At 39.7% G+C, this 23,895-nt stretch overlaps 1 protein-coding gene across 3 annotated transcripts in view; it reads left to right on the top strand.

Annotated features, from left to right (window-relative positions):
* Positions 1-23,895, top strand: part of LOC117418631 (protein Daple-like) — a 63,045-nt gene that overhangs the window by 32,762 nt on the left and 6,388 nt on the right. For all 3 annotated transcript variants that reach the window (XM_058991501.1, XM_058991500.1, XM_058991499.1), the window contains exons 5-28: positions 2,083-2,141; positions 2,854-2,937; positions 3,175-3,315; positions 3,971-4,155; positions 5,152-5,233; positions 5,590-5,748; positions 6,595-6,741; positions 7,077-7,221; positions 8,171-8,352; positions 8,511-8,648; positions 8,996-10,066; positions 10,177-10,304; positions 12,068-12,209; positions 13,366-13,554; positions 14,161-14,322; positions 15,257-15,534; positions 17,267-17,410; positions 18,306-18,492; positions 18,748-18,893; positions 19,303-19,392; positions 19,479-19,720; positions 22,718-22,915; positions 23,171-23,245; positions 23,647-23,715. In XM_058991501.1, the coding sequence (XP_058847484.1) occupies positions 2,083-2,141; positions 2,854-2,937; positions 3,175-3,315; positions 3,971-4,155; positions 5,152-5,233; positions 5,590-5,748; positions 6,595-6,741; positions 7,077-7,221; positions 8,171-8,352; positions 8,511-8,648; positions 8,996-10,066; positions 10,177-10,304; positions 12,068-12,209; positions 13,366-13,554; positions 14,161-14,322; positions 15,257-15,534; positions 17,267-17,410; positions 18,306-18,492; positions 18,748-18,893; positions 19,303-19,392; positions 19,479-19,720; positions 22,718-22,915; positions 23,171-23,245; positions 23,647-23,715 (4,443 nt within the window). The remainder of the gene's footprint in view (positions 1-2,082; positions 2,142-2,853; positions 2,938-3,174; positions 3,316-3,970; positions 4,156-5,151; positions 5,234-5,589; positions 5,749-6,594; positions 6,742-7,076; positions 7,222-8,170; positions 8,353-8,510; positions 8,649-8,995; positions 10,067-10,176; positions 10,305-12,067; positions 12,210-13,365; positions 13,555-14,160; positions 14,323-15,256; positions 15,535-17,266; positions 17,411-18,305; positions 18,493-18,747; positions 18,894-19,302; positions 19,393-19,478; positions 19,721-22,717; positions 22,916-23,170; positions 23,246-23,646; positions 23,716-23,895) is intronic.

The following is a 23,895-nucleotide window of genomic DNA, read 5'->3' as shown; positions in this document are numbered from 1 at the left end:
TTAGAAGGTCAAGTGTCCCACAACAGAAATACAATGACTCCATGCCTGAGATGAAATCCAAACCTACCTTTAGTTCATGGTGTTCATTTTGACCACATATTATCATGAAAGCAGTAAAAGTCCTGGGTATGAAAACATATAATTATGCCATTATTCACTATGCAGTTATCCTCCTTCCTGCTCTGTTTTCCCTAAAAATGTACCTTAACATTGAACATGGTTGATACTCATTGTACACAAATGTACTTCCCTAGGCTCCCACTAGATGGCTGCATGAAGCCGCTTCACTCACTCTAGTGAAATGTATAAGCCAGGGAGGGTATTATATCCACCTGTCAAATAAGGTAACTTATTTTCACAATCCATAAGAATCATATCCTACATTTAAAATATATATTCTGAAATTCATGCTCTTTAACCTTTTATTATTATTATTATTATTATTATTATTATTATTATTATTATTATTATTATTATTTATTTCTTAGCAGACGCCCTTATCCAGTGCGACTTACAATTATTACAAGATATCACACTATTTTTACATACAATTACCCATTTATACAGTTGGGTTTTTACTGGAGCAATCTAGGTAAAGTACCTTGCTCAAGGGTACAGCAGCAGCGTCCCCCAGCTGGGATTGAACCCACGACCCTCCGGTCAAGAGTCCAGAGTCCTAACCACTACTCCACACTGGGCATGCCTCATGTAAAAAAAACAAACATTGGATGCATTTCTTAAGGATTTGTTTTCCTGTACCCTTAAGAACCAATATAAAACTTGAGTGGTCATTGTGTACACTTGGCAAAAGAACCCACTGGTAACACCACCGTCCTGTCACCTCCTCGTTCACTTTGACGTGATACTTCATTACCGTGAGTGAATGCTGGTGTGGTGTTACTCCTGGTGTTTTGTTCAAACCACTAGCAAGGACACATCCTTGAGGAATCCGCTGGGAAGGATGCACCTGCTGCTATGATGTGTATTCAGGAAATAAGATACAGCAAAATGTTTTCAGCATTCAGCAGATTTGCTGATTGACTTCCTTTCAAATGTGTATCTGTTGCACTGTATCAAGTTCAAAGGTGTAAGTGTGTGCTAATCTGTCAACACAGTTTGGTTTTGTTTGCCTGGAAAATTCATTTCAGTTATTACTCTATCCATTTAAGCTCATATCTTTCCTATCTTTCTGTTCATTATTGGGAATGACAGACCTCCCTATGTCTGTCAATATATATTTTTGTGATGCCCAGTGGTCTGTTATTGTGTTTATAAAAATGTAAAAGGATTATATATATATATATATATATGTGTGTGTGTGTGTGTGTGTGTGTGTGTGTGTGTATGTGTATATATATATATATATATATATATATATATATATATATATATATATATATATATATATATATATATATATATAATAAAAAATCCTTTTACATTTTTATATCTCCATATTTTTGTCATGATTATTTGCACAGGTAACAGCTGATAACCAGTTTAGCTGCGTGAATTTTCTTTTGTGTCCTGTCATGCACCTGTGTTTGTTTGTTCATCCCATATGAAAAACTCAAGCTAATTTTAGGATCCATGCAAAATGTAGCAGACAACAATTGAAAAACAAAAAGCTGACCAAGTTCTGATCCATTGTGATGAAAAGAACAAGCATTCACTGTGATCTTGGTTTTGTTTCTGAGTGAAAATACCCCCCCCCCCCCCCGCGTTCAGGTAATAGAACCCAAACTGAACTCACAAAGTTTCCTCTCTGCAGTTGCAGTATGTAAAACACCAGTTAACTGCGTTAAGTGAACTACAGTTCTATGACAGGAAAGAAATTATTCATCAGGTTTGTGTTGTAAAGATCAGCCTTGCAGGAAAAAACTTTCACAGTAGTATGTATATACCAATAATCACAAGTTGCTTGTTAGGTTGTTGTATTAAAGATAAGAAATTCACAAGCACCTATGTATACTGACAGCAATAATAACGTTGGTAATCACCTTCATTGGAGAGACAGATTGATATCTCAATTCTCTCACGGGTGAATGTGCATGACCCAACATTTATCTTTGTTTTCTGCAGGTAAGAGCATGGAAGAAATTAAGAGGCTGCTGCTGCTCATTCTGGGATGTGCTGTTCAGGTAATTTGTTAAATTTGGAATGTCATAATTCCTGCTGTCAGATCTGTAATATTGATCAGTATATTGGAGTTACCTGTTTTTGTGAATGGAATGTTCCTAAATCAAATATCATTAGGTTAGAAAAATCTGTTGCATTTCTTGCCTCTGTGCCGTAGAGGTATTTGTATGGACTACTTTAAAATCCTGAAAATTAATGCGAGCATTTCTTGAGCGGTCTGCACGCTACATGTTTTTATAGTGGCAGGCAGACATTGAAGCTGCAAACCTATTGGGTTACTAATGCAACAAACCAGGCTCTTTGATTTGTTAATCCAGGAAGTAATAGACATGTTAGTAGAAGAAGACATTGGACTCACGGGGAAACATACTGGTTCTGTGACATTAACTGAAGAATTTAAAACCTTATATGTGATATAGTCCCAATACTGGCTGAGAAATGTTTGAAGTGTATAGTATACACCAAAATGAGGAAAAGAGTAATAAAAACAAGGAAATACATTTATATGCATGAACCAAACATTACAAAACAAACATTACAAACTTGCATTCTTGTGATTGAACTATTGGCATTACAGTATATTTAACTAGTATTACCACCTTTGTTTAAAGACCGCTAATACGTTAATAATACATTTATATATGTTTAACCACAGAGCTGCCTATTCATGTAACGGTTGAAAGATTGGTTTTAAGGAGTTCATTATCATTACAGTGTGAAAGAAAAGAGGAGTTCATAGAGAAGATCAAACAGCTGGATATAGAGACTCAGGCAGCCATAGTCACGCATATTCAGGAGGTAAGTGGAAACCCTATTTTGCTCTGCTGCCAACTCCGAATACTACTTGCTTGCAGATTTAGTGCTTTTTTTTTTTCTTAATCTAGGCTTGAGACAGGAATTTCTTTGTCTGGCCTTTCGTTGTTTTGTCCTGCTTATTGTAAAGTAGCTGTGTATATTTGTGTTATATTATTCCATTTCCTTTGAGCCAAACTTCTTGTCTCCTCTGTGGCCTAAAGGAGTGTTGTTGTGTTCCAGGTGACCCACAATCAGGAGAACGTGTTTGACCTGCAGTGGCTGGAGATGCCTTACCTGCCCCCTGAGGACCTCGACTCCCTCTCCAGGAACATGGTCTTCCACCTGCGCAAGCTCATTGACGAGAGGGACGACTCTTCTGAGGTTGGTTCATCTGGAACTAGTAATGTTTCTTCTCATGCATTACGGTTATTTTCCCTGCATTTGTATATGTAAACAATCTGAGCGGTATTGAGTTTTAGATGCTCCCATATTTAATTGTAATCACTTTTTCTCTCTATCAGAATCCACCTGGCATTGTCTGTGCCTGTAGAATCCTAGTTGCCAACTTCCTAATTCAAAAGGTAAGAGGTAACTAAGATGGTCAGGCACAGACACTGCCAGGTGGATTCTGATACTTTTAATTTTGTACGAACTCAAAACAACACAGTGATCAAAAACACAATGTGAAATGTAAAAAAACAAAATAGTATTGCATGTGAAACTACTTAACGTTTATACCAAGTCCAGCAGACACATGTTTCAAAAGGTATCGCCTGACGAAACCTTACCTTTTTTTGGTAGATTTATTTTAATTGCACATCGTCTTTTACAGATAACTTTTGTTAATTGCTGGTGATCTTTATTGTGATTGTGCATGCTGCAGTAATAAAGTTATAGTAATATGTATATGAATGAGAGAGAGAGCAATGAATATTTAAAGCAGATACAAAACATAAACTTAATTTGGTCATCCTTATGTCAATCGGTCAAGAAAAAGTTCCTTGTCCAAGTCTGAACCCAGCATCTGTTTCCTCAGGTGATTGTAGAGCTGACCCAGGAGCGGGATTACCTGCAGTCCCAGCAGCCCCTCAGGCCAGTGAAGACCTCCAGCCCAGAGACAACCCCCGGCCCCGTAACCCTGCTCTCCAAGGAGGACCGCCAACACCTGGCCGTCGAACTGGCGGACTGCAAGGCCAAGCTCCGCAGGACAAGGCAGGAGCTGTGAGTAGCGCTTCAGGTTTACTGTGGGTCGTTATCTTCCCTGTGGGTGTGCTGCTACCCAAGAAACACTTCTCTTCCATAGTTTAATTCTGTGGTGAACAAGTGCTGAGCCGTCAGCTTATCTGACAGATGTCATAGACATGTTTGTCATGGATTCTCTTGAATATACCAGCATAAGACTCCATATAGGAGTTTGAGCTATTTCAGCATTTAGGACTGCTTTACAATTTTATAATGTATGCCCTGCATAGAGTATGCCGGTAAACTGCTTAACAGAATATGCCAGAGGTTGTGAACTGGCTGCCAATTTATAGCCATTGCTTCCTTCCTCTTAATCAAACAATTTTAATCAAAAGTTCCTGGAGTGTATGCATGTAAACAGATGAACAGAAAGAGACCCTATGTTGAGTGCAGCTGTGATGAGATGCTTTAAACCTGCTTTGTTGTGCTTTGGAAACCCATGGCCAAGCAAGAAATCTAGTAGGAGAATAAGAGTAAATCTTACCACCCAGTATCATGCAATAGTGGGACAGAACAGGCTGACTGGTGCAAATATTTTTTTTGATCAGCCAATTTTTATATTGGTCCTTCATTGATTCAAGCCTATAGAGATGGTGGTGTAGCAGTGTAAGACTGACTCCTAAAGAATGTAGTCTTTTAATTCTAGTCATTTCAGGTATAGTATTCTGACTGCAACCTGTAGAAGCATTTTTGTTTCTGTAGTGGAAGATTTTTAAAATGTCAGTTTAAGTTCAGTAAATCCTAAAGGCATTCTTTGAATGTTCTTTGCAGTCTCACATTTTCATACATTTTTAATACATTTTAAAAGTACATCAGATGAGCCAAAACAGCAGTAAGTTTTAAAGACAGTTTTATGTGATGATGTATTAAAAGCAGCAGCAGTCTTGTCTTTTGGCTTTTGATATTTCATTAGTGTAATGGCTGCAAGGTAAATAAAATGGATCCTGACCAGAAATGCTGATTTTGTTGCTGCAGGGAGGAAAAGACTGAACAACTGATTGATACCAGAAATGAAGTAGATCGACTAGACTTGGATCTGCAGAAGCTAAAGCAAGAGGCAAGTCTGAATGTTGAACTCCTTTTAACTAATATATCTGTGTTTATTTGTATTTCAACAAACAGTGAAATGACAAAACAATGACTACAATACCAGTTTGGAGAGCTGTTGAGAAAGTGCCAGTCCTTTAAAAACCAGAGACCAGTTGAATGAAACATTACATTTCAATATGACACAATGGATAACTTTCTCTTATCTAAGATTAATTTAAATGTGTTAAGTTGCTTCTTGCAAGACCCTAAAACCTAAGCAATGTTTAAGGGGTAATGAAGTAAAGAGATGTAATGTCTGTGCAAGTCCACCCATCCAGGTTATTGTTCACACTGTAATCCTTGTTTTGTCGCTTGTTGCCCTAGAATATTCAGCTGACAGCGGACGCCCGCTCGTTGAGAGCCTATCGAGACGAGCTGGACTCCTTCCGAGAGAAGGCCTCCAGAGTGGACAAGCTGGAGACTGAGCTTGCCCGCTGTAAGGAGAGGCTACACGATGTTCATTTCTACAAGGCCCGCATGGAGGTGAGCATTGTATAGCCATGTCACAAAGACGGCCGGAGTGGGTGGCGTCAGACCAGAAACAGGAACACAACAAACAGACAGAGATTTGGATTTTGGTTAAGCTGAGCGCGTGATTGCGCTCAGCATTTAATACAGAAAATAAACGGCTTGCAACAAAACACAGGACAAGGCACTTGAGCCAAAATAAACAGACAAACAAAACGAACTACACAGACAAACACGGTGAGCTTCTTTTACTATTATTACTTTTACAATACCCTCCGTCTCCTAACCCGTTCTCCACTCACCGAACACCAACCACGAGTGACTAAAAATGTGCCTATTTATACTGTTGTGCTGGGATTCAATTACTAATTAATTATTCACTTGAATCCCAGCACGTGAATTAATTACGTGAAACCCCGTGTTCACATATTATATTTTAAATGCACGTGCGTGATGTGCAATCCCGTGCCTAAATACAAATATACAATTTAAACACACGTGAAACACAGACCCGTTTATATCCCGTGTACCAATCTATACACCAACATTAACATACGCACGCATATATACATACACAGAACACACAAATGCACACAGGGGCGGGGCACTTTGCCACAAGCCATCATAAATAATTAGGGGTAGTAAACACCACAATGAAAAACGTCTTATTTGGCATAACTTGGAGTGGTTGTCATTTACTTTACTTATTGTACCTTATGTTAAAGCTTTATAGGCCATCTTTTGAAGGTAGTGCAAAGGGATATTTTTGTGAGGAGCAAAACAACTGCAACACATTGTGACTGAACCGTTTTATAGCAGTCCTAGCCAGATGCTTAGACTTACTCTCGTTTTTTGTTGCAGGAACTGCGTGAAGACAACGTCACCCTGATAGAGACCAAAACAATGTTGGAGGAACAGTTGACGTTGGCAAGAGGTCGCTGTGATAAACTGCATGAGCTAGAGAAGGAAAACCTGCAGCTCAGATCTAAACTCCATGACATAGAATTAGTAAGAAAAAACAACTGTTCTGTCTCTCTGTCTCTGTCTCTGACTGACTGATTGACCTCTGCTCTGCTATGCTGCTTGGCATCCTAGGAGCAAAGCATATTATATGTCATCATTTCCAACACCAAGACTCCCGCTTGAATGTTTTCACACCATGTCTTATGTTTTGACACCAGGTCTTAAGGCACTACAACTTATAAAATGTCAAAGCGCTCTTAGGGCAAGAGAGATTTTACTAGTACTAGGTCATCTTTTAATGAGCAACCCCAAATTCACACTTGGTATATTGTTTTTTTAATTAAAGTTCTTCCACGTCCTTCTGTAATCCTTGTTTTCAGGATCGTGACACCGATAAGAAGCGAATAGAAGAGCTTTCAGAAGAGAACATGGTACTGGAGATTGCGCAGAAACAGAGCATGAACGAGTCGGCACATTTGGGATGGGAACTGGAGCAGATGTCTAGAAGCACTGATGTAAATGATGGTAAGGATCTTTCAGAATGGAACCATGAGGATAAAACTACCCATTTAAATCTATGCAAAATGTGATGGTCAGCATTAAACGTTTATAGGCTCCGGTTTATCAGAGTGTATTTTGATTTGTTTTTGTTTGTAGTAATGAACAGTTCTTTTTTTTTTTTTTTAGGCCACGTTGCTCGAATATAACATTTTAGCTTCCGCTGCCTGCTGTAAGTGTAGCGAGCTGGAGAAAAGGAACTGTGTGAACAGCAGCTTTTGCGTCACAGATCATTTTAGAAGCATAGAGTACTCTTAAACTCAGCATAAAAAGCATCGAACTCCATCAGCAAAAGTCAATGTGATTTAATATATAAAGCAGCTGCACCAGGAAAAGGTGGTTTAAAGAAACCTGTTGAGTTGACAAATGCAGAGCACAATGTGGCAATGTGTGTGTGTGTGGAATGTTTTAGTAGTGTTTGAGGCTACTAATGAGGCTTCAACTAGAAAGTAGGTGAAATGTAGTAAAATGACAGTAACAGAGATTAACATGTGACTTAAAATACAGAATCCAAAAAAAAAAGCGGAAATTGAAATTGAGCACTGGTGTGTGTGAGTGTGTGTGTGTGTGTGTGGTAACCAGACACAAGAGAAAAATAATTAATTGCTTAACGTTCAACTAAATTGAGTGGTTGTCTGTTTAAAACTCCTGGAACCTATCACTGTCTTCCTTATGGGGCTTAATTCATGGTGAGGCTGCTACTTCTTCTCTGGGCTTTTGGAAATTATTCCCCCAGGATAACCCACTTGATCAGATCCCGTCTAAGTTGTAATTTACCTTCTGACAAGAAAAAAAAAAAACAGAAAGCAGCTATGGATTCAGTTTCTAGCCCTGTTTCCTGACTCGACGCAGACTAGAGAGAGAAAGATAGGACCAGCTGAATAATTTAAAGTAATGCAAGTTCTTGTTTCAATAGCACGTAAGTCATTTGTATTCGAGTTGAACGAGTCTGCATCAAGTCGCATCCTAAAGCTGGAGAAAGAGAACCAGGGTCTGCAGAACACAATCCAGGAGCTCCGGGACACCTCACTCACTCTGGAGGAGGGCAACCTGCGCAGCCTCGAGCTTGTAAAGGAGAACCAGCAGCTCAGCAAAAAGGTGGGGAGCAATCCTGGTCTGGGGGTCCCCTGCCGAGTTATGTGAAGCCTCTCTCTTTTGTGATTGATGTAGGAGGCTTTAATTAAGCCAGTGAAATAAAAATAATGCCATTAATTGCCACTGTTACTAATAGCTGTGTATTGTGTCGTGTGGTACAGATAGAGAAGCTTCAGTCCCAGCTAGACCAGGAGAAGCAGACGAACCAGGACATGGAATCTCTGGTAGAGGAGCTGCTGAAAGAGAAGCAGAAGCTCATGAAAAATATGGAGACCATGCGGGGTGAAAAAGACAGACAGGTAACTAGCAGAACTAGTTCTTGTGGGTATCAACCACATTAAGTAGACCAGTTTCTTCATCACCTCATCAGCCTAACCTCATGAAAAGCAAAGTGGTCTATCCAGGGTTTTAGAGAAACCAGTGAAGCTATGTGTGCTGTACCACCTCTGTAGACAAAAAAGGAGAGGTTTCTTCACTAACATTAAATCTAGCAAATTTTACAAGCAAACATTCAAAGGGAAAGAAAACAGGTATTGTCATTAAGATATTTGTATTAAGTTGGAAACCTATTGTATTTTTTTGGATCACAGATGATTCTTCCCAGTGTAAAAGCTGTATGTAACACAACTTTTTTTTTTTTGTAAAGATTTCAGAACTTGAACAGGAAAATGACCACCTGAACCAGACCGTGACCTCGTTACGGCAGAGAGCCGAGATCGGCTCTGAGGCAAGAGTGAAGGATGTGGAGAAGGAGAACCGAATCCTCCATGAGACTATAACAGACACAGGCAGCAAGCTGACACAGCTGGAGTTCGAGAAGAAGCAGGTCCGCAAAGAGCTGGTTCAGCTCAAGGAGAAGGTACAGAAGTCTGAGGAGTTGGAAAAAGAGGTGCACAAGCTAGAACGCACCAACGAGCAGTTGCAGAAGAAGCTGGCGTCCCTGACAATCACCTGCGACAAAATCGAAGCTCTCGAGCAGGAGAACTGCATCCTAGAAATGGAAAATAGGAAGCTGAAAAAATTAGCGGACAATGCACACAATGCAGCTCTCAGGATTGAAACCATGGAGAAAGACAACCACCAGCTGGAAGAGGAGAACCTAGAGATGAGGAGGACGGTAGAAACTCTAAAGTTCACAAGCACTAAGCTGGCCCAGATGGAACTGGAAAATAAGGAGCTTGAGAAGGAGAAAGAAGAGCTAGCCAGAAACATGGACATGATGAAGGCCCTGTCCAAGAAATCTGAACGGTTGGAGGTCAGCTACCAGGCGCTGGACTCGGAGAACCAGAGGCTCCAGCAGACTCTGGAGAATAGCAACAAGAAAATCCAGCACCTAGAAAAAGAGGTGCAGGACACAGAGAAGGAGAACCAGCAACTGCAGAAGAGTCTAGAGGAACTTACGATCTCCAGCAAGCGCCTGGAGAAGCTGGAGTGGGACAACCATAGGCTGGAGCAGGAGGTGACTCAGCTGGAGAAGGACAAGAAGCAGTTGGAGAAGGAGGCAAAGCGGCTGTGGCAGCAGGTGGAAGTGAAGGAGGCAGCATTGGACGAGAGTGGGCTTAAAGTCGCCACCCTGGAGAAGGAGAGTAAGACACTAGAGAAAGAGCTGAGCAAGTTAAAAGAAGCTACCAACAAGGCCAGGGAGGTGGAGAGGGAGAACAAGGACATGCAGAAGCAAGCCACCATCGACAAGAGGACACTAGCCACACTGAGAGAGGTACGGTAGAGTATACTAATTTGTAAAATGCTGCATTATTTGGGAGACAAATTTAAACATCCCTTAGTGTTCCCAATAGTGTTTACTCTAAGAGTCTGGTGTATTTACAGGACCTGGTTCATGAAAAGCTGAAGAGCCAGCAGCAGTCCAACGAGCTGGAGAAGCTGAACCAGGAGCTGGAGAAGATCGGCCTCAACAAGGAGAAGCTTCTACAAGAGGAGCACAGCAGTGATGACAAGTAAGGGAATGGAGATTCTGCCGGCTCCACAAAGAGCCCTGTATGGTAGGGATACAAGATCCCTTTCCTACTGCTCTATGTCAGTCTCCCCAGCATGGTGACGTTTGTTGTCGCTCAAGCAGAATAATAATAAAAACAATGTATAAAGACGACTATATACCGGCCCCACCATTGAAGGAGTGAGCTACAAAGATTAAAAAGTCTATGTTGACAAACTAACATAGGATCAGTTGAATGAATACATATTTTAATACTGAGAATGTACTATATTGAAATGCCAGTTGGTACTGTATCAACCGTACCAAAAGTATTCTGTTTTTCAAACGCTATTTATTTATTTATTTATTTATTTATTTATTTATTTATTGTAGCAGCTCTACTGGGGGTTTTGTTTCTTACAGCTACTGCAGGTGAGTCGTGTTAGTCTTGTGGCTGATCTCTAGTCTCCTCTTGAGACTACAGTCTGAATCACTCATCTAGAAAATCTGTCAGGAAATAAGTTTGCCCTTTTAAGGGGTGGTGTGTTTTTTGTTTTTGTTTCGTAAAGTACATTTGCATTGAAGTTGTGGTTCTGTTGAACTTTAGTATTTATCAGTTGGTTTGAAAATGAAAACATGTTGTCATTGAACTTTAAAACACACACAGGGTAATTTACAAAGTCAGTTGGTCTATGTAAGGTGGGTGGCGGGCGGGGCATTTGTGAAATTACTGCTTTCTGGTAGCCATATTAATAGCATCCATGACAATGTCCTTTTAATCTGTTGCCCATTGTTGGATGCTTCCATCTCACAAGTTTCATTGTTCTTATGATTAATATTTTGTTCTGCAACAGTAGTGTAATGTGACAAGCTGACTTATAAAATCAACCTGTTCATATAGAATGCACACTATACATTTCTATAGCCTGCAATTTTCCATAAATCCCCCTTGGTTGACTGATTTTTTTAATTTATTTTTTCTTCTCTTTTTAACTTGAATCAATGTTCTGTGTGTATTGACCCACTGGTACAGCTAACAAATACAACACTAGCATGATGTTATTGGCAGACATTTACCATCTGAATGGGGATTGTTGGCCTCAGGGATCTTGTGAGCTACTTGTGTAATTAACAGTGCTATACCACTGCATAAACAAACACACAAGTTCTAACTTGTACTATACTCGATGCTATCATAAACAATGACGTGCTTATTACTTTATGTGGAAAATATTTCTCTGACAACTGTAGTTCCCTTTTTTCTTACGTATGACAAGATAATTACTAGACGAGGGCAACACTGCTTTATTGTTTTTTATTCTCAGTGTTCTCAAGTCTGATCAAGCAATGCATTACATAAGGTGGTTTGGATTATACATGTAGTATAGAAATATGTTTTATCAGGAATATATGGGTAGGTGAGCAACTAATATTAGCCAAAATGTTTATCAACTTGACTAAATTAATTCTTACATTGCTGTGTATATTTTCACTTAATTTCTTAAGACATTTAACTGCTGCTTCCAGTTAGGGTGAATCTGGTTTCCATTTTAAACTTATTAATAGTAATACAAATCTGAGATGTAATGGTGATACTGTCATTCCTCCTGTGATAGAGAGAGGTATATTGGCAGACTTTCAAGCAGCCCCTGTGTCAACAATGTTTTTTGGGGGGAAATAATAAGGCTCACTTGATTCTTTGGAATACAACAATCATCCTTACCTCAGTCTTAACCAGCAACCCGTTAAATCCTGCCTTTCTCACCCCCCACCCTTTCCTTGCAGTAAATATAAGATCCTGGAGACGAAGATAGAGTCAACACTACAGAAAACACTAGAGATTAAAGAGGAGAAGATCCAGGCCTTGGAGTCACGGCTTGAAGAGTCATCCAGCCTGAACCAACAGCTCCGAAGTGAACTGACCTCGGTAAGATTCCACAGCGGCTTTGGTGTCCCTCTTTATTTTATTTATTTTTTTAAATCTCAGATTTAATAGCAAAACATTTTCTCTCCTTGACGTTTTACTTGTCCCTTATTTTGTAGATTTTCTTTCTTTATTTCTTTCTTTTTTTATTACGCTTTTGACTTCAGCTTATTTATCCTGCCATCCAGAATAGCAGTGTGTCCAAAAATCTTTGGGGCAAGACTCCAAACCTTCCGGAAAATCAAAACCATCCGAAATCAAATAATTATACGTGTATAATTAACAAGAGGCAAAAGTTATAGGCCAGGCTTAATATTTCTGTTTCACTTTGAATCTGATAAGAGATTCGATAAGCTGTTCAAAGAAAATAGCTAAGAAGTGTGTTTCCAGCGGCCGCTGATGCTGATGCTGAATGTCCCTGTCAGCTCTCAAAACAATTATTACTAGAAGAACTTTTTGGGTCCCGACCCAAATCCTTCGGTGCACATTGTAATGCGTGTATGCAGCTGTTCTGTAGCCCTGCTGCCACCACACGATTATTTTCTGTGCAGTAGCTTCTGTATTATGTAGTTGCAAATAGGACTTTAGCTGAGTCCTATTAATGCAGCACAAGTGAGTCTGCAGTGCTGTGGCAGGATGAATGGATTAAACAATTTACAGAAAAAAAGGAACTTAAAAAAAGTTGATATACTAATGCAGGGAAATTAATATTTTTTCAAGCCTTGGTAATTGTCCCTTTTTAAAGACACATGTGCTAGGCTTTTCAAATCCTTAATTAATTCTTAATGCTCATTTTTTTCAAGACCAGTTCTTTTGACTATTTCCATCACTGTTAAAGGTGTTAGCTTTATGGTTGGAAAGTTTTTCTCTCATGATTTGGATCAAGTTCCATCTCAAAATATGCAAAAAATGAAAAATAAAATAAAAATATGTCTTTACATCCTTATTGATTTTTCGGCTACCTGAGCCCCACTAAGGGTTACAGTGGAGGTGGCTGTACATGTTTCCCTTTCTCTTTCAGGTTGCTGTTTTAAAAACAAAATTGTGCTGAAGCTTGTTTGCAGAAAGTTGCTTAGTGTGCCGATGCAGGTGGGAAGTATGGGTCTCGCCATGAGATCATCGTTGATCTAATAGGGGTGACTTGTTTTGAAACATGCAGGTGAAAAAGAACTTGGAAGCAATGAAGCAAAGACAGGAGGAAGAAGCGTACCACTTGAATTCGGCTAAAATCTCTCCGGAGAAACAGCCACCGAACAGCCAGAACAAGGAGAAGTGGGAGACGGAGCACCGTGAGACCACCATGGAGCTGCTGAAGGTGAAGGACAGAGTCATCGACACAGAGAAATGCGTGAGTGTCTTTACTGAGTAGAAACCCCACTTTGCGTGAAATGGAGAGCGAGCGAGTGAGAGAGAGATTCACAAATTAAGTCATGAAGGTCATTGTCACACAAGTACAAAAACAGTTTAGTACAAATGTGATGCTACAGGAGTAGGTCATGCTGCCATCTTTCACAAAGTAAAGTTTAGATTCTAACAGGATGATGATGTCTGAGTTAATGGTTTCAGGTATGTTATGTGATAAAGTAAAGTAGACCTATGTACTTTGGTAATATAATAATCCTATAAGCATTGGTAAACACTGTATGTAGATGAATCTTATAATAAACCCCAACATGGACATTATTAGATGTTTCATATTTGTGCAAGCAGTGTTTGTATTGCATATGTCATTTGGCAGTGAGCAGAGTTTAATAATAATGATAATGTTTTTAATGTTCCATGTTATTTCTGAACCTTTTTCCATTATAAAATGGAAAGTTGTTTTGAATGGGTGGGGGTGTGCACATGGGTTTATTTTACAAAATATAAGATCAAAATCAAAGATAAGCCAGTCAATGTAACACACCCAGATGCATTTAATAATTTTTTTTTAAATAATAATTTTCTGTTTCAGAATGCTGCCCTCCAAGCTGAGAAACATCTGCTGAAGGAGCAGCTCAAACAGCTGGATAGCCAGAACAACTTGCTGAATAGTCAGATTGTAGCACTTCAGAGACAGGCTGCTTCCTTACAGGAGCACAACACCGCCCTGCAGACTCAGACGGCCAAGCTCCAGGTCAGTGCCAGGACTGGACATAAATTGCTTGAGACCAATCTACAAAAGCACAAGGACTGACTGTACACTCACTGCTTGCAATAAATAATGTATTGGTGTAGTACAGTATGTTTGACTTGGCCATTTCCTTCTAGAATGCTGGGGCTGTCCCTTGGCTTTAGGATCACTGTCACACACTAAGGGACACTGTGTATCAAAAGTGTTGAGCTCTATAGAGGGTAGATATTCCCTTGTTTTTCCTGCTAGCTTACGACAAAGGTTCTTTCTGTGTATTCACTAGTCTGCATCATTCACAGCTTCTGTTTATAATTTGGTTCTGGTGATCAGGCTTCGTGGATAGGGTGTGCTACAGGGTCAATATATATATCAGTCTTGTAAATGTTACCTCCCACTCCTAGATGGCTCTCTATTGTCTAGTTATTATTATTTGTTATTATTTGTTTATTTAGCAGACGCTTTTATCCAAGGCGACTTACAGAGACTAGGGTGTGTGAACTATGCATCAGCTGCAGAGTCACTTACAGTTACATCTCACCCGAAAGACGGAGCACAAGGAGGTTAAGTGACATGCTCAGGGTCACACAATGAGTCAGTGGCTGAGGTGGGATTTGAACCGGGGGACCCCTGGTTACAAGTACTTTCCTTTAACCACTGGATCACAGTGGTTAAAGACTCTAGTACCATGAGTTTGTGCCTACTGGTCTACTTGGATGCAAGCATCATATTTACTTGCACACCCAATTTGACAGCCTAACAATACTAAAAGCCATTCAGAAAAGTTATGTGGAAGGGCTCTAAATGAGAGCATGTTAGCGTGCTTTTGCCGAGTTACTATTTAATTGTTTATTTACTAGATGTATTAAAGTAGAACTACATTGGTGTGTCTGGGAAGCCTGGTTCATTTGAATTTAATTGCATTTTATTTATTTGACAGGTGGAAAACTCAACACTGAATTCTCAGAGTGTCTCTCTGATGGCCCAGAATGCCATGCTCCAGAGCCAGCAGTCGTCGATGGAGACAGATGCTGAAAACGTGGTGAAGCAGAAAGAGGAGCTGAAGGCCACCCACGAGTCCCTGCTCCTGGACCACGAGCGGTTCATGGCCCTACACGAGCGGCAGTCTGTAGAGTATGAAACACTAATCAGCCAGCATGGCAGCTTGAAAATGACGCACAAAGCCTTGGAGCATGAATACAGGGATTTGGATGTCAGGTAGGCTCAATAACAGTATGTAGCTTTCATGGTTGGGTTTTTATTTTATCCACGGCTGAATACACATGCAAGTCTCACTTTAGGGTTTACACAGATCTAGAGAGAACCACTTATACAAAGGGGATAACACTTGCTAAAGAGTCTGTTTGTATGTATGTCACATTTACATTTTCACATACCTCTAGAGAACTGCTTTTTTAATTGTGATAAAACTATCAGGGTGGTGAGCACTAGTTGCTTCCGTCCACTTTCAACTCTCTGGTTTAGTCCATTTAATACCTGATAGGTCCCAACAACACAAAACTAGTTGGAACAGATAAGCATTTTTACAGACTGGTACACTTACTGTTTAGATTAGGATAGAGGGATCTAGATTTGAGATTCTGTGGAAGAAAATGGGAGGGTTACCAAACTAGTCTTTTAAGAGCCAGCTAAAGGAAAAATTCTAAATTCAGATGAAAGCAGATGCTGAACTTCAGAATAGAAAAAAAAAGTAACTTCTGGGACGTGTTTCTGATATTCCTGGGTTGTTATCACAAATTGTAGTTACTTGCAGCTTTGAGATAAGAGGAATACCAAATATCTACACTGAATCTGTATCAATTCATTTCCAACCATATTAAAAAGCTCAATTCTATTTCAAATTAAAATCTCAATACAGAGGGAAAGACTGGAGGTAGTAAAACTCAGAGCCTGCAACATGCTGACCCATCACACTGTAGATGAAGCTAAATGAAAAGCGTTTTGAAAAATAATTATCGTAATTTTGTTTGTGGCATGACAGCTGCAAAGCACGGGTAGGTGGCTGCGAGTCTGCAGGACAGCAGCTGTTACTCTAGTGAGCTGAGAATAATGGCTAACACACTATCCCACTTACACAGGCAGCACTTGGCAGACGGATTAATTGAAACATCAGAGTCAAATGATCTGGTATTGTTTCAAGCGCTTTTGTTGTGCAATGTTGCCATTATTAACTGTCGAGCTAGAGCTTATAATAATGAATGCCTCTTTCCTTAAAAATGCAAAATGTCTATTTGGTGCTTAAACCTGCCTCATCTATGCAAAGGGGAACTGAATTACAAATTTCCGTAAATGTCCATTAAAATATGCTTCACATTTGCAGCAATAGCTTTAAGACATGCTTTTGAAATGTCCCCAAAAAACTGTTTTAATAGGATAAGGATATGGGCCTCATTGCATGTTACTAGAGTTTTACACTTTTTTTTTTCATTACTAATTTGTAAATAATGCAATGTTGTGTTTGAAACTTAAACACTTCCAGTGTCATTTCAAACATGCTTGGATTTCTTGACTTGATACAAATACCAAGCTAACTGTGTGTGGTAACTTCAGCTGCTACCCACTAAATAGTTAATAGCACCTATTTTTCCACCAGTATTAGCAAAGGGCTAAATTAAATCAGTCAGTCCTTTGAGGAAACCGGCCTTAAAAAATAGTCCTTTAAACACAGAGAAGGGAACCGTCTGCTTCTCTCTGTGTGGCCTCAGGTGGCTAATAGCACTGATGCATTAGGCAAATTGTACATTCATTTTTTATAGTCTATTATTGGTTTGAATGCAGTGAAGCTGACCAGTCTGTTTGGAGACCTGCTCAGCGATTTCCCCTCTTCAGAGACTGGTGCACTTACTGTTTGCACTGTTTATATCGCTGTAGGCCTTGTCTGAACAGCTGAACACCTTCATTACAATCTTCTCTTGTCTTTTCCCCTTAGGTATGGCGTTCTGTTGAGGCAGAAGGCAGCTATGGAAGAACTGGAAATGGCTTTAAAAAGTGAGAGGGAGAACCTGGCAATGGAGAAGCAGAAAAGCACACTCCTGTTGGGAGAGAACAACAACCTTAAGGAAGAAATCGACAGGTTAGCCTTCCTGTGGACATTCCAATTAAAACCACTTCCATTTTTGCTGTTTGCATTTTAAAATTCCACTGTCGCTTCAGTTTTCAAAGCAGGGTCACATGTTTTCGTTTCCCTCTTGGTACATTGGTATCTTGTTACAAAGTGCATCTGTGCCTGGTAATGTTTTTCAACAAATGGCATCTTCCACTTTAGAACCTCAAATATGGATAGGCTGTATCAGAATGTTCTGAAAGTGTGAATACGTTGAGGTGGTTGCTAATTTCAACAAAAAGCAGCAGTTGCCTTGGGAAAAGATGCAGTTCTGTAAAGTCCTCGGTGACTGTCAAGATCATCTCCTTAAAAACCTATATGCAGTCACAGGTTCATTAAACTACACTGTAGTTACAAATAACTTTGTTAAATACATGTTGTTAATGCATGTTCCATCCTTACATTCAGAGAATTGTGTGCTAAATGCATGTAATAAGTAGTAGTAAATGGTAACTACAATGTACAGCAACAAATAGTTAATGTACCTGTATTTCAAAGTGTATCCCTTTTTGCAACAAGCACTTTGCACCCTTTGATGTTGTATATTTAGATGTCCAGACACCATCTAGTGGTGGTTTTGCAATTTAATTTAATTGATTACAGTTTTTAGATTTAATTTAACAGTTTTATGCCTGCTTAGAACCTGTGCCCAATTCTAGCCTAATTTAGCTTATCAATGCGTTAGTAAAGAATTCTAAGGCGTCTGCTAAGAAATAAATAATAATAATAATAATAATACAAGCATGAAAACAAGAATAGATGACACAGTTTGGGCTGGCGGTCAAACATCTCAAAGCTATGGCCAATCAGCATTCCACAGAATTGCACCTGTGTGATGTGATTGACGACGTCTCTGTTTCTGCAGGTTTACATTCATGCACCGGCAGCTGCAAGAGGAGTACGACGGGCTGCAGCTGCACACCAAGGAGCTGAAGAGCGCACTGAACAACAGCCAGCTGGACCTGAACCGCTGGCAGGCACGCTACGACGAGCTGAAAGAGCAGCACCAGAACCTGGACATCTCCCTCACCAAGCTGGACAACCACTGTGAGGTACAGAGCCAAGGCACCCGAAGCAGGGGCAGCTCTCATTTAGTCCAGTGGAAACTTCAGCCCATGACAGCACAGGGGGAGTGAACTGGTGGTGTTTCACCTTGACGCACTTTTAAAACACAATATATAAACAATCCCCAAAGTGCATTTGTCCTGTGTACTGTGACTGGGCTGGCAGTGGTTATATAAAAAAGTTATATATGAAAGTTTAATGTGCCACGCTCCAGTGTCCTGGTGTTTAATATCCCCCTGTAGCTGCTGAACCGTCTGAAAGGGAACCTGGAGGAGGAGAACCACCACCTGCTGAGTCAGATCCAGATGCTGAGCCAGCAGAACCAGACGCTGCTGGAGAGGACCATGGAGAGCAAGGAGCTCTACCACGAGGAGCAGAAACAGTACATGTAAGTGGAAGCCCGGGATTCTCATGCCTTAGGAACAGCAAATGTACTTATGTCCACGGAGAGACTAGAGAGGTCCTCTGCTATCTAGATAGAACATGACTATGGGGCAGGCACATGACTCGCTTGCAGGCACTGGTCTTTAGGTGGTACCTGTGTCGTCTTGTTTAGGATGATTTGATATAAACAATGTATGTAGCACTAGCTAAATTGTGTTCAAATCATATTCGAACAAAAGATTAAAAACCTAAGTGGCACTAGTTCACATATTTGGTTGTTATTGTATGCCATTAATCTGGCCATATTTTTCTTGGTAATCGTTGATGGATTGCTTTTGATACAATAGTAGTTAATTAGAATAGAAATGTTTACTTAATATTTTAATTAATTTTAAAACTTTTTTTTTTTTAAGTGATAAATTAAATACCCTTCGACGACAAAAAGAGAAACTGGAAGAGAAGATAATGGACCAGTACAAATTTTATGATCCAGCTCCTAAAAAGTAAGCATAAAGTTCTCCATTCTCTTTTTTTTTTTTTTTAAGAATAGAAAAGTTTCTTCATTTTTTAAAATATGCTTTTCTCTTAGGAAGAATAACTGGGTTGGGGCGAAAGCTCTAGTGAAACTGATCAAGCCAAAGAAAGACGGTTCCCGAGAACGGCCCAAGTCTACCCCAGAGAGCCTGGCACAGCCATCGGACTACCCGGATGGACTGCCACCCCTCCCCCCACCCCCGCTGCCCCCTAGGCTGTCTCACCTCAGCCTGGATAACAACTTTCTGGGCTCTCACTCCCTGGAGGAGAACCTCAACCACATCCCCACCACCAGAGGTAGGGAAAGGCAGGTCGGACCTAGTTTACCTGTACCGTGAAACGGCGCAGAGACAAGGTAGAACGTGTAAATTTAATCCAGTCTAGCAGACAAATGGATAACAATTCATGCAGCAACTGTTAAAACAGATAATACTCTATGTGTAAATGCTTGCTCAGTATAATACTGACATATTGCACATAGCGTCATACGGAGTGTGCATGTTTATAGTGTATGGTTCATTGTCATGGTAATAGGGAGCCACACAACCATCAGGTGGAAGTTACTTTTATGTCTTGATGCAAACTTTCAAAGGATACTCCTTTTATCATACATATTACATGCAAATACACTCCCCTCACTGATATAAACTGCCTCGTGAACTGCGAAGGGAAAAGACATGTTCTCATTCTTCATTCAGACCTTCTATATTTCTTGGTGGTGAGGTTACTTTTCTTATTTTCCATGTGGTGCTGAATAAGGTAGTTGAAGAGTTTGAGTTTTTAATATCCTGCATAATACAGATTTTAGTTGTGTGCATCTGTGCCCACATCTCTAAAAAAAGAAATTAAAATCTTTTCTCAACCAATATAAACTTAAAATATTACTGTATTACCAAAATGTCCTGCATTAATAAAATGTTACACTAGGTTACACAATGTATTCAAAGAAGCAGTATTACAGCTAAAGTGCGTCATATAACTATTTGGAATGCTGGCCCTAGTGTTGATAGAAATAAATAGATCTCATATACAGAAGCTAATTTATTTGACCTCAGGATAGGGTTTGATTCAGTTCTAAACTCCTCCTGCCTTAATCAGTGTTTCCAGTTGGGACGTTCTTTTTAACATGCTGAATAGATTCCTTGAAACATTAACAGTTAATGCATGTGTGGTGATTTCTTTTTTTAATTTGGTTGTTCATCCTATTGAACTCATCTCATTTCCTCCCACTCAAACTCTTCTCTCTCTTTTTGTGCAATAACTCTGTAGCGTCTTCATCGAAAAGGTTCCCTTTTCTGAGGAGCAAAAGCCAAGAGAAGATAAAGTCCCCAAAGACTCCACCCGGCCGACCCTCTCTCTCTAATCGCCTCCGGTTCTGGTCATCTTCTGACATCCCATCCTCTCCGAACGAACCCAGCTCTCTCTCGGAGATTGGGGATTTCTAACCCCCTCTCTCTTTCTCAATCCTATCAGTCACCTTCATTTCCCTGCTTAGTCATACCCAGAGACACACCATCCTCCGCCACTGTGTGTGAGTTCATAGTATAAAGACACAGGTTTTCAAAGAGGATTAACAATGACAGAATTCAGCACTCCCCCACATCCTTACTTTACCCAAAAAAAACAGAAACACTATGTAGCTGGGCAACCAGGCCTACTGTTGGAATCTACCTGAAAAATAGATCTTTTTAGTAAGTAGTCCCTTTTTAAAATATAAAAAATGTTTTGATGTATTTATTTTTAATAAATATGTTTTTTCACATTCTGTTGTGAAAATGCACAATTATGCATCTGATAATTTAGTTGTTGGGGGTAGATATTTAAATGTGAAAAGTGGAGGGAGAAATATTGTTGGATAAGTTGGGGGAAAAAATATAGGCAATGTATTTCTCATTTAAAATTAATTGATTACCTTTTAAATAGATTGGCATTAATTTATCTAATCAGAATGCATTGTTAAAATTAACATAGTAGACTAGAAAGAAAATACAATAAAAGGTATATTGTCTGTAGAACAGAATAAGTAAACCAATGTTAGTGATTATTTGCAGCAAGCTTTGCCTCACATCACAAAGCATCCTGTTCAGCACCAAAGCACCCAGCTCCAGTGGCATCTCCATCATCCCCATTTCTTCCATTGCTTTTCTTTGTCTTGCTCTTGCTTTCCAGCCTATTATGTTCCCTTCTAAAATGCACCTTGTCTTTGCATCTCTAATTTGGTAGTTGTTTCTTAGCACTGCGCTATTGAATTGTGTGTCCGCAACCACGTGCATTATAGATATCCATATCGAGTATTACCCTAAAGAGATGAAGTCCCATACACCTGATTTATCAGTGCACAGAAACCGTTTACCAGCTGTGATGTGAACCTTGTATTACTGAAACCACACACACACATCCAGCCCCTTTTTGCTGATTTGCTGATTTTCAGATTTAGTCTGTAAAAGTTGATGTTGCACACCTCAACATGCTGGGATTTTGTTTTGTTCAGTAGCTGGAACAAAATGTCATGGTTTTCATAATCCTTTTATTAAATTAGCTGCTACATTTTGATACCCAGTAAGTGTTTGCAAATTGAAAGCAGTCCCGCTGTTTTTGATGATCTGTTGTACAGCACATCATGGTTTTGTGTCCCAGCCACAGTTGGGGGCATGTTTTGTTTGGCAGCAGTCTTGTTAAGTCCTGAACCCCCTTCCTTCCCCTCGTATGTGGTGCATGGGGGTTTTGTTCTAGAATACATGGCATCCACCCACACACTGTTTCAACAGTGTGAGCAGAACATTCTTTGACAGCGTTGCTGTTCAGTGTTTATCAAAAAAGAAAGGAAACACTTATTTACATTTTTGTTTTGATTCTTTGGAGTTTCATAATTCACATTTAATATTTGATAGACAGTTCTGAAAATCAGTGTGGCACTAAAATTGAATTGTCGTACTGTTGCGCCATAATCTCAAGGATCTAGGCAAGAGTTTTGGAATCTGGGTTAATTGGCCTCTGAGAGGTGGGGACTAACAACAGTTTGAAATTCCCAGCTAATCTAGTGTGATTTTAAGTTCATGACAGTTTGGCCTCAGCCTGTTCAATCCCCCACACCACAACTGCAATGAGATGGGGCCTGTTCAAGGTATTGCAGGGCAAAGCCCAATCTTTTTTTAGAGTACATCTCACTACATATTTGTTTCTGTGTCACAAACCTCCTTGCATTCAAACCAGCCTTGCTAAAATACCTTGCTAAAGTTTACTGTATTTAGTGTCAGTGTTTTGGTGAATACTAACTTCACACATTGCTTGTAGCCTTGAATGACAGTGGTGTCAAACTAAGAGGCATGTACAGGAGCGCAGGAAGTAATGAGAACATGGAGAGCCCAGAAGCCGTTGCTAGGCGACGACGCATGGAGCTGGGATCCATGGCCTACTCTACCTCAGCCATCCATATGAGTGTCTCAAGTTCTACTCCAATCCCTGGCTCCAGGCAAACTCTGAGGCCTAAAGGTAACCAGTGGGTCTTAATAGCTTGCAGCAGCTGAAAGAAATGTATTCCCCATTCTGTGCTGCTTTCTGAAACTGTAAAGCTTCTATTAACAATTTAGACCAAAGATATTTTGTATTGAATTATTTTAATATACCACCTGCAGTGTATGTACCATATGCAATTTTAAAGTTTTTGTGTAGTTCTTATGATTGAGTGTTTCATGATAAATACCAAATGGTATAATAGTATAAGGTGGAATTTGCTGTGTTTTTCAGGTTTTATCTCGGATGACGATCTTCGCTTGCAGTCACTTGATGCAGTGTTTGCCAACAGTAGTAATGGAAACCAAGGTACACACTTACCTTTAGAATAAATAAAAAACCCATCATACTGTATTTAAAATAATATTTACATGATTATTGGAGATAATTTACAATTTTCATTACATGATGTTCTCACAGATAAATGCAACTGTCCTATCCAATGTGACAGAATAACACCATCAGTCTGTGGTTTTCTCCTCAAATGTGTGCAGTTATTTAAAAATGTTTCAGGCCTCCCTTTACCAGTTATTTCTAATAGTGGTAGACTTTAGAGAGTAAAACTAAAACGTCTAGTAGGCAAACGTTTAGACAAAAGATCATTGTGTACTGCAGATTCTACAATATTAACTTTGAAGGACATTCCTTTTTAAATTCTGAAGCCATTAAATGCTCCACCACTAACATACTGTAACATGTTCTTCATACAGCATACAGGACAAACGCTTTAGACCACAGTCGAAATGCCTCCAACAGCAGCTCTCCTGTCAACTCCAAAGGTAATGTTATAGAAATGATCAAGGTCTTTGTAGTGGCACTCAAATATCGAATCTCAGTTTGCAGTTGAGTATAGAGGAGTTGGTGATGTAGTGGCTAGAACCAAGGCACCAATTTCTGACTTGGGGTTTCGGCCTACTCAGTTATTTTCTACAGCAGGGGTGTCCAATCCTGGTCCTGGA

The sequence above is a fragment of the Acipenser ruthenus genome, chromosome 18, assembly GCF_902713425.1.
Source record: "Acipenser ruthenus chromosome 18, fAciRut3.2 maternal haplotype, whole genome shotgun sequence".
In the NCBI taxonomy this organism is placed as follows: Eukaryota; Metazoa; Chordata; class Actinopteri; order Acipenseriformes; family Acipenseridae; genus Acipenser; species Acipenser ruthenus.
This window is presented reverse-complemented; position numbering and strand designations above follow the sequence as displayed.